The following is a 10,852-nucleotide window of genomic DNA, read 5'->3' on the forward strand; positions in this document are numbered from 1 at the left end:
ACAACTGCCAAACACACTCCAAATCATGTGCACAAATAAACCTGGCTGTGACTTGGACTCAGTGATGATGCTGCATTCACAAACATCCAGTATTACATGTTTTATATGCTGTATCACAGAAGTAGCTTCATTAGAACCGAGTGAATGTCACACATTGTTGTGAGCGCACTCAGCCGCCTCTCAGGAAAGAGAAGGCTGCGTGATGTATAGAGCCGTGCTAATTAAGTGTGCTGAACATGTATTGACGGTGCGGCGGAGACCTTTATTAAACGCTGTGAGGTGCAGACGTACCTTGCTGCAGTAAGGACACTCTCCAAAAACAATGCTGAAGCTCTGCCTGCTGGAGGGCAGCGCTCGCAGCCACTGAGGGAAAAGGAAGAAAAGGAACTACTTCATCACATCATTACCTTGAATCTGGTGTGTCAGTGTCAAGTGATAATAACGCTTGTTTCAATGTACACTTATTACTGCACACTTTAATGGTATATTCAAGATTATCTGACACATTGAAGCATTTGAAGCTTTTACACATAACCTTTCATGTCTTCTCAGCTCTAGAAAGAGCTCATTGAATATCTATAGTCGTATATATTTTTTATTCATTTGAATCTTATTGAAATTGTTCCCTTTTCTATGTGGTATTTTAAGATTACTGTTTCATGTAGCTAGGTGTCAGAATGAAGAAGGTTCATTTCAAAACAAGTTTGAATCTCTTTGTCTTTCCGTTCACCTCCTTTAGACTCTTTGGTGGCTCATTCATGTTCATTCAAGTTTAGTTAGTTATCTTCTGTCAAAGCACCACCAAAACTTCCATTCATCCATTATCTATACCGCTCATCGTTATAGGGTTGCGGGGGGGGGGGGCTGACATTGGGTGAGGGCGGGGTACACTCTGGAGAGGTCGCCAGTCTATCACAGGGCTGACACATAGAGACAAACAACCAGTTACGCACACATTCACACCTGTGGGCACTTTACAGTCACCAATTAACCTAATGTGCATGTCTTTGGACTGTGGGAGGAAGCCGGAGCACCCAGAGAGAACCCGCACAGGGAGAACGTGCTGACTTCACACAGAAAATCCCAGAACCTTCTCACTGTGAGGCGACAGTGCTGACCACTGTCTACCGTGCCGCCCACCAGCAAAAGATGTACCTTTCAATATTATAACACACTAGATAATGGAAGGATTTTTTTAAATTTAATTTGTGTTAGATCACAGTTTATGTTAGAGTTAGGGGGAGTCAGGGTTAGGCAGTATGATGCTAAAACTACATCCACATCAGTCATTTTTTAGAACATGGTTGCTTGATTAAAAACAGCATCTGACTCTTTTTTTCATGCCAGTTGGATCAAATAAATCAGCTCTGGATGTATCCGGTCTTTGAGTGAAGATCTTTAAGGACTCTTCTGAGCTGTGCTCAAATCCTTCCTAAGTTCTGAGTAATTAATAGTTTAAACTGGTGATTTATTAAATGTGGATGCAGCATTAAAGCTTAAGGAACGTGTAAGCTCACAGAGAGTAATGTGTACATCCATCACTAGGCATCTGTGATGAAGTAATTAACTCTTAAAAGCAGAAAGAGTGTGCACTCTTCTGCGAGGTCAAGTGATTTATTAAATGTAACCTCCAACCCTTTGTTAACGTAGATATGACTGTTTTATTTATATCTGCAGAAATGCAGTTCCAGAGTTGACCTGCGAACATCACATGGTCATTTCATTACAGCACTTTGACATATGTTGTGTTAGTTTTGCATTTTTAAACAACATTCTGATCATACGTATTAAATATATTCCACTTTTACCTTCTCTTCAATATAAACATGTCATTTATTATCAAACTAGTTTAATGAGCTGGTTTGATCAGTTACCTACAGAAGTGAATAAGTATTGAAACATTTATATGACAAATAAATCAGTAGATTTCAGTAAAATCACAAGTTCTACTTCTACACAGGATTATGAAATTAATGTTAAATAATCATATTGACATTTGATGTTATATACATATCATACACATATAACATCCAACAGGCCAACAATGACCCATTACGTGATTCATTCATTCATTAGCCGTACTGTTTATCCAGTTAGTGTTGCGGGGGGTTCACCCTGGACAGGTCACCAGTCTATCACAGGGCTCACATTCACACCCACAGGCAATTTACAGTTTCATTAACCTAACCTGCATGTCTTTGGATTGTGGGAGGAAGCTACAAGCTCCTGCAACTCCAAAATGCAAACTCGACCCCGGAACCTTGATGCTGTGAGGTGACGGTGCTAACCGCTGCACCACCGTGCCGCCCCCATTATGTGGCACATGAATTAAACCCTGGTTAAAGAGAAATGTTCTGCTCATGATACGACAGGTGAAGTTTGTCTGAGGAGCATTGTTACTGACACTTCTGTCTATTCTTATCTTAACTTTTCATTAATGAGTAGTGAAGAGTGTGAGAGTGTGAGAGTGTGTGTGTGTGTGTGTCCATACCTCATACAAACAGGCCTGGTGGAAGGGTTGGCCACAGCGAGGGTCGTTACACACCTGATCAGGGATCGCAGCTTCAAGACGATAGGAGTAACAAATCCCACACTCAATGCTGAAAGCCTACACACACACACACACACACACACACACACACACACAAAATGAATGGAAATATTCAGCACCGAGCCTGCTCACGCACACAAGATACACACACAGACTACAGATGCTGAAGATTTGGGCAGGACCTCTGTAACCACTTAGAGACAAACATACTAGTTAGATGTAGTTCTGACATCACCTCCTAACACCCCGAACCTTCTCACACACACACACACACGCACATGCAATGAATGGAAACATTCAGCACTGAGCCTCCACACACACATACACACACACACACACACACACACACACACTCTTCCTCTCTGCTCTTGTTTGCATTTTGGCGTAATGAGAAGCTCCTGTTTTTCTGGAGCTATCCATTAAGACTGAGGATGGCAGGTTTAAAAAAAAAAAAAAAAAAAAAAAAAAAAATCAACATCTGGTCAACTCAACTTTTTTGCACTCCTCTGAATGTTAATGAAGCTGAGGCATTAATCACTGCGGTGACAGCGGATAAACACAACGCCCTTTCAACCCATCCACAGAGAGGGGAGGGGAAAAGAACGTGTGTTTAAAAAAAAGAGAGATAAATGGTTTTGCATAATTAAAGCGATTTGATAGTGCAGAGAATTCTGCCATCTTTGTTATTCTAATGATCTTATCTGTTAACAACCCAATTAAAGGAGAATTTGTGCCCACCTCTTGGAAAAACAAAACACAGAGAGAAAGAAAAATATGGAAATAGACAGAAAAATAGGCAGTAGTGTATGTCCGCCCCCTTATAACTTAAAGCTCAAACAGATACACAAACACAAGCATAGATGTAGAAATGACATAAACACACACAAACACACAAACACACACGCAGCTCCTTGAGGTAATCATGATGGGAGGGGGCAACTGTGTGACATACAGATTTTTCGTGGGTGGCAGGTGACGGGAATTCGATCTCCAAAACATCCCGGAGGTTGTGCAAGACGCTGGAGTCCGGGTTCCTGCCAGCAGACCACAGACAGCTCCTTCACACACTAATTAACCACATGCAAATAAGCCTGCAAAAACACTGGGGGATGATTAGGAGGCTTTTACCAATGGTATTAAAAAACAAGAAAAAAAAGAGAGAGAAAGAAACAGGAGCATTTCTGCTGCTTCAAACTGAACAGTGGTGGAGGAAGATTCTCCTCAGAGTCGTCAAGCGAGGAGGAAAAATAAATAATCACTCTTCGTTTTGTCACAAAGTGCAGATTTCCTCTGGACTCTGTGACAAAATGAAGAGTGATTATGTGTTTTTTTTCCTGACTGATAATCAGATGCTTCTTTACTCTTCTAGTAGTGGAAGTGTTATGCAGACACTGATAATGCTGATTCATGTAAAAGGTACAATGATCTCAGGTCGGGCTGGATGATACGTTCATTAAATCCCATGAAAAAACCAAAACCAACAATGGCTGTCTCCTGTAACAAGTGTTGTGTTTATCTGCCCGTGATCCACGTCGTTCCTCTGAGCCACTGAGCTCAATCACTGCCCAAAAATGATTAAAAACAGTTGCATGAACCCAGTGTCGTTTATTTTTACTACGACTCAACCATCCTGCTAAACACTTATGCGTATTCATATCATGTTTTTAAAGCAACACTATTCAGTGTTTTGGGCACAGAACTCTACAACATCACTCAACATCACTCACAGGTGGAACAGTTGTGTATTCACACATCCAGCAGACGCAGAGCGACATCAGCATCCATCTGGAGTTTGTGTTTGTGTTCACCTGAGAAAAGCAAGTCGACAGATCACTTGGCTTTTAGCTTTGTTTTGGTCTCCACCAGTTCCTGAGACAAATGTCTGGCTCTTTAGCTGCTAAACGCTCCAGTATGTTCAACAGCTGTTCACTAACTATGTCTGTTGTCCGGTGCAGAGCAGGGAGGGTTTGGCTTTTTCAATCATGTCTGGGTTTCTAGGGTCTGGGTCTGGACAGGACGACACCTGGGTCCAGATTCAGACAGCGGTCTGCTTGTTAGTGACCTCTGCTACAGCCGCTGGAGACCAGGTTGGTGAGAGAAATGAGACTGAACCAAAATGAAAACTTTTACAGGCCTAAAAAAACAAAACAAAACAGGAAGCTGAAAGATGCTAAAACACTGTGGAGCAGAGAGGAACTGTACATGGTGATACTTCTCTCTGGGTCTGTCGCTACAGGCGATTACACTCAATCATTTGGCTCGTTATTAATATAAAAATAGTCCAAGAAAAAAAGTCCAGTTTTAAAGTAGTACTTCTTTCACAGGAACTGAATGTGAAGAGGTCAGAGAGTTAGAAGACGAACTAAGGCAGTTTTCACACCTGATGCGAACCGTGCCTGAACCGTACCTGAACCGTGCCTGAACCGTACCTGAACCGTACCTGAACCGTACCTGAACCGTACTCGAGACCAGCTTGTCAAGTGGACCCCTGGGAACAGCAGACGAACTGGACTTTGGGGTCAAGTGTACTTTGGCCCTGATGTGAGAGCCCCTTAACACATTGTCAGTTTTGGTCTTTTCATGGGCACAACAATGTAGAATCACATAAAAATAATTAAACTGACTTACACTGATGGAAACCTGCCAAACTTTTCATATGTAAAACAAAGCTTTAATAAAGAATTTATAAAAACAGCAACATGATCGTCATCTTGATGATTCCACTGAAAACTGATCAATTATTACACTGAATTTTCACCCATTCATTAATTCAAGCAGAAGCTCAGTCGATGCAGAGGAACTCACCACATGTGCATATTGGCGTTCAGCTTATTCCTCAGCGGCGTCACCACTGCAGCAGCAACAACAAAAGAAAAAGGACATTTTTCTGTGTTAGATCTAAATTGTAAAACTACTAAAAACCTTAAATTTGACGTTTTTGTCCCCCCACACATTTCAAACAGCTGCAGACACACTGTTGTGTACAGTACAAGCCCTCGGAAAATTAGACTGTCTTCCTCCGCATACCCTCAAACGCTGTCTGTTATTTGACAACAGCCCAGTTCAGCACAGACGGCGGCGTCACCACTGTCGGATATGAACCATCACCGCTTCCTCTGATCCACAGGGGAACTTTGTCTCCGTGCGGTACTCATCACTTTCACTATTTGTTATTCCTACATGCAAAAAGCAATATTTCCGTGTGACCCCTCATATTTGAGGGTCGCCGCCTGCCTCCCATCTTGGCTGAAGTGTGTGTGTGTGTGTGTGTGTGTTTAATATCTTTTGAGTTGCATTGCTAGGCAACAGGCTAGGAGTTGCATGACCTTGAGTTTACAGAAACAATGGCCAACAATTGACGGGGATTTAAATAGAAATGTGAAGCTCGCCGGTCAGCTCCATGTTGGTGTGGTGAGAATGAAAAATGTGCCATTCTGGAAGCAAGTCCTCTGACATGACGACAGACAATAGTCAACACGATCAGCCTGGTTGAAGTCGAGACGTGCGGGGATCAGTGAGAAAGAAGCGCCGTTTCATTCACGCCTGACGGATTCTCACTGATCTGATCTGAATAATGGCTGCCAGGCAGAATTTGCACTTTATTGCCTGGGCTGATCCTCGGCTGGTGCGTTACTCACTGAAATCAGGCTTTTGATTACAGTGATACGGGTCTTATGAAGAGGCACAGGACACTGTTGTTCCCATTAACGTGAAAACAATTAGTTGATTAGTTGATCAATAGTAAAATTAAGGGATAGCTATTTTGATTTATCCAAGAAAACCTGTCTGTGTGTTTCAGCTGCTTTCACTTTGCTACTTAACAATAGAATATATATATATTTTTTTTAGCATTTTTTATTGTTTTCATTTTATAGACAACATGATTGATCAAAAAACTGTCGAGGCATTAATCAATTAGCTTAAATGACCCTACTTTCACAAAGCAACACATGAGGGCCTGAGTTTTAGGGCTCTGTCTCACCAGCAGCAGCATCCCTGATCTAAATCAGTTAAAGTTCAGAGCTCATTTAGCTGAGCTGAATTTGAACTTTTACCGATTTCAAACTGTCTGACAGCAAGAATCCAATCTTATCATCCTACTTTTATTGTCTCAGTTAGATTTACACAGTAGAATGTCACTTGACTGGGGCTCAGCTGGTAGAGCATGTACCACGAAGGCTCAGTCCTAACCGCAGTGGACCAGGTTCGAATGCCACCTGTGGTGCTTTGCTGTATGCCGTCCTCTCTCTCTCTCACTGCAACTTTCAGAATAAAAGGCAAAAAATGCCCAAAAAAATAACTTAAAAGAAAAAAAAAAAAATAAATAAAAAATAAAAACTGTGTCCTGTGAGTGTCCAGGAGTCCATAAGTCGACTTCAATTATTAGCCCGAGCTCACAGCTGTATTAAAACCTTTTGTGAGTGGTGGCAATTGTTGGTGGACATTTTTTGCCCTGGCCTTTGCCCTGGGACTGTGCACAGCCTGCAGTGGGGGCGGGGGCTGCAGATAAATTCAGGGCTGATAACATATCGCCACTTCCTCTGTTTGTTTTTTGGAAATACATTTTAAAAAACATTTATATTTTGATTTACAGGTGACCCTGTGTAATTTTATTATTCTAATAAAAGGGATGCAACAGTTGACAACTTTACTGATGCAAGAATAAATGTTTAACAACTAAAACTATAATTCAGCTTCTCAGTTCTCAGTGAATGTTCTCTATTAGACTGAATGTTATTTTCATGGAGAAAAATTCATTTTGTTTTGTTACACGAAACAGATTCATTCTAATGTGTTACTGGCTCAGTTTGTATACATGCATGTAAATAAAGTGCCCGCCTGACAGAGCTGCTAACCTCTGGGGGAGCTGAGATCCTGGAGAGTCCAAAATGACGGACGCTCACCTTAAAAAACTATTTACTGACAACGCTCATCTGCAGCTGATGACTGTGTTATAATGAGGAGAGGATTATCCATGCTTTCATACAGTGTGTTCAGTTCAGTTCTGGGTGTGTAATAGAGCAGCTACGCTTCTAATGCTCTGGTGCTGCCTGACAACACACTTTGAAGCGTTTCCATGTCTCTGGGGTCTACGTACCGTGCTCGGCTCCCAGCAGGCAGCACTCAGGCAGCATCTTAGGGTGTCTGGGATCTACCTCCACTTTGATGGACACGTTGTTTCCTGCACACACAGACAGGATGTACCCGTCCCGACGACAATATGTGATAGTGGATTATACACACAAAGTGTCTGGATGACTGGAATTAGCTGTGCTGAGATCTGCCTTGCGTGTGTTACACCGTACCAATGGTGATCCGCCTCATGGTGTCCGACCGGCTGGGTTTCTCCGGCTCCAGAATCCAGGTCTTGCAGTCGATCTCATCCAGGACGTCCCAGAAATCTGTCAGGGAATCCAAAACCAGCAGGAACTGGTTGTGGAGCTGCTCCAGAGTACTCTACCAAACCAGACGAGAACAAAACCAGAGGTCAGTTTAGTCCTCTGGGGTCCATATTACAGAAACTTCCTAACTGGCAGATCCTATCTTAACTGTTTTGTAACCATGTCAATTAGGGTTAGGACCTGATTTAGAATCTATTTGCTGCTCTTTTATTGCCTTTATACAACCAACAAAATGTCAACAGACGAAAGTTATTCATTGAGAGTCTCATGGTAAACCAGAAACGACTTGTTGAGATGAGAAAAGTAGCGTTGGTCTCTAGGTAAACAGACGTAGACGTTGACGACCAACACTGGATGGAGTATTTAGGATTTCCCTAACTGAGATAAGATTCCTAAAGTTAGTTAGGATTTGCTTCTGTAATATCTGGTACCTATCTTATCTTAAGACTTAAGATAAGGTAGGATCGGGCGATATGACTTCAAATCAATATCACAATTATTTCAAACTTTCAGCTCAATAATGATTAATGGACGATTATTTTCGCACTCATGGGTCTCTCTCTCTTTGCTTGAGCCATGAGCTCTTTCTATCACTTTAGGCTCAGTCCTTACCACAGTGGCCTGGGTTCAAAACCAGCCCGGGCCCATCTCATCCCCTCTTTTTCCCTCAACTTCCCTGTCAATCGCACTGTCCCTTCCACTTTGAAAAGAAGAAAAGGTTTTCTGCAGTGTTTGCATTTGACTTATCTTTGTTCAGTGTCATTTTCACTGAAGCTGAAATGCGCACAAATGACAGACACGATATTCTTTTTACGTCTAAGCTGCTCAGGTTGAGGCTCACTTTTTTACACTTGTGTCGTCCATGTCACCAGGTTTACTTCATGTGAACACGACCAACTTGGACGGGTCGGAGGCACATCACTGAACATGAGGTAATATTTTTTCACAAACGCACACGCTGGAGGAAGTATTAACCAAATTAACCGACATGAGCAAGATTAAGTTGGTGAGAGGTCAGGTTTGATACTTTTTAGTTTAATTGTCCAGCGCCTAAGACAGACGGCCCCAAATTACATCTATAATTAGTTGCTTAGCAGGTAACAGTTACAAAAGTGAACCAACAGTGAAGTATGGCTACAACGATTACTTTGATTGGTTGATTCACAAAAATAGGCAACGACTCTGGTAATGGATCAACTCTTTAAGTCATTTATAAAACAACTGCTGGTTCCAGCTTCTCCAATCTGAGGACTTGCTTTTCTTTGTCATATAAGATAATAATGAATATCTTGTGGTTCTTGCTGTTATTAGGACGACACGTAATTTGAATGCATAAACTTGTGCCCTGACGGATTGAAATAGGCATATTTCACCATCTTGACAGTTTATGGACCACACTATTAATCAATTGATCTATTAATCAAGACAAGAACCGTCAGATTGATCGATAATGAAAATAATTGTTAGTTGCAGCCCTGCAGTTAAGGGTAAATAAAGCTAAGTGCTGTATAAAAAGCCTCCCACAGTAGCTTAGAAACAGTAAATTGTGATCAGGTTTATTTTTATAGTGCACTGCGCAGAATTATTTAACTTCATTATTACAACAAAACACCAGACTGATACGATCGAACACAGAGGTCTTCCACCGACTCATTTGAGGCAACGGGAATGAACTCAAAGTGCAGATGGCAATCGACCAGTTGGTTAAAACTGAAACAACTTAAGGCACACACATGTTCACATACACCCACACGGCGAAGAGAAAGGGAGGCTGATGGAGGTGTGGGAGAGCAATACAGATGGAATGAGAAGGAAAAAATTAGGGGAAAAAATGAACCAAAAATTATGGGTCATTGTGCCAGCACAGTGCACACAATTAAGCATCGTCCAGGTGCCGAGAGCCTCAGCAATTACAGCCCAATTAATGCCAGTGGCATGATTACGGTTACTGCTAAGGATAACTACATTGGGCCCAGTTCAGAAAGAAAAAAAAGAAAAAAAAAAAAAAGGAAGAAGAGCTGGTAATTGAATTCCTGCTGTAGCTGAGAGAAGAACATGGGTGAGGGTGGAGGGCTGTAAGAAAGTATGAAAGACGTTGAATCTGAGCTGAGATTTGCTCCTTGGCCATCTCAATCAGTCCTTTTTATCTATTTATGATATCTCTGACTGACCTCAATTTAGCTCTTAAAAGCAGCCAGGCTGAAAGAACCCACTCCTCTTTACATGATTCTATTCAACCAAACTCCTTTTAACCTATTTTCAATAAATCCTTTTCTCACTGAGCAGCTTCTTATTTACAAAGGAATTAAGAATCATCCTTTTGTTATTGTAAAAAAAAAAAAAAAAAAAAAAAAAAAGAGAGACTACCTTCACCATATATCTTCACTGAATTCTACATAATGTGGCATTGTACTGCTAGGGGTTTTATAAGTTGCAACTGTATCCATATATGAGTTATACCTTACTATAAGCATGTCAACTGTATTCTCTGAAGGAGACATGAAGGTATCCAAGCACAAAACACAATCAGGTAAAGTGACCATTAGTTAGGTCTATACAGTGAGTCAGTGAATGCACCATGGAGCCGTAGACAGTTTGTTTAGATAAACAGATCACAGCTGAGAGAACAAATAATTACATACATCAAACCCATTAGTGTTTTAAATGGTCTATAGCACTACATGAAGAACACTACTTACTATGTGTAGACTGTAGGAGGAAAATATTTGATGATGGACGAGGAATATGAATCTGTATTTTGACTCGATGTGACAAGTGTTTCCACCTCTGACATGACTGAGGTGCCTCCCTGGTGGGGGTTTCTTGTTAAAAATGTATGTGTGTGTGTCTGTGTGTTTTTACTTTTATATCAGGTACGTTGAAAGGAATGATTTGTAAC

At 41.4% G+C, this 10,852-nt stretch overlaps 1 protein-coding gene across 2 annotated transcripts in view; it reads right to left on the reverse strand.

Annotated features, from left to right (window-relative positions):
- fancl (Fanconi anemia complementation group L) overlaps positions 1 to 10,852 on the reverse strand; it is a 32,385-nt gene that overhangs the window by 229 nt on the left and 21,304 nt on the right. Inside the window, exons 8-13 of one of the 2 annotated variants that reach the window (XM_022743886.1) lie at positions 7,858 to 8,008; positions 7,650 to 7,733; positions 5,357 to 5,402; positions 3,504 to 3,585; positions 2,492 to 2,608; positions 292 to 363 (exon numbers count right to left, since the gene is read on the reverse strand). In XM_022743886.1, the coding sequence (XP_022599607.1) occupies positions 292 to 363; positions 2,492 to 2,608; positions 3,504 to 3,585; positions 5,357 to 5,402; positions 7,650 to 7,733; positions 7,858 to 8,008 (552 nt within the window). The remainder of the gene's footprint in view (positions 1 to 291; positions 364 to 2,491; positions 2,609 to 3,503; positions 3,586 to 5,356; positions 5,403 to 7,649; positions 7,734 to 7,857; positions 8,009 to 10,852) is intronic. The other variant, XM_022743888.1, reaches the window with a different exon arrangement.

The sequence above is a fragment of the Seriola dumerili genome, unplaced genomic scaffold, assembly GCF_002260705.1.
Source record: "Seriola dumerili isolate Sdu_G_001 unplaced genomic scaffold, Sdu_1.0 BDQW01000073.1, whole genome shotgun sequence".
Lineage (NCBI taxonomy): Eukaryota > Metazoa > Chordata > Actinopteri > Carangiformes > Carangidae > Seriola > Seriola dumerili.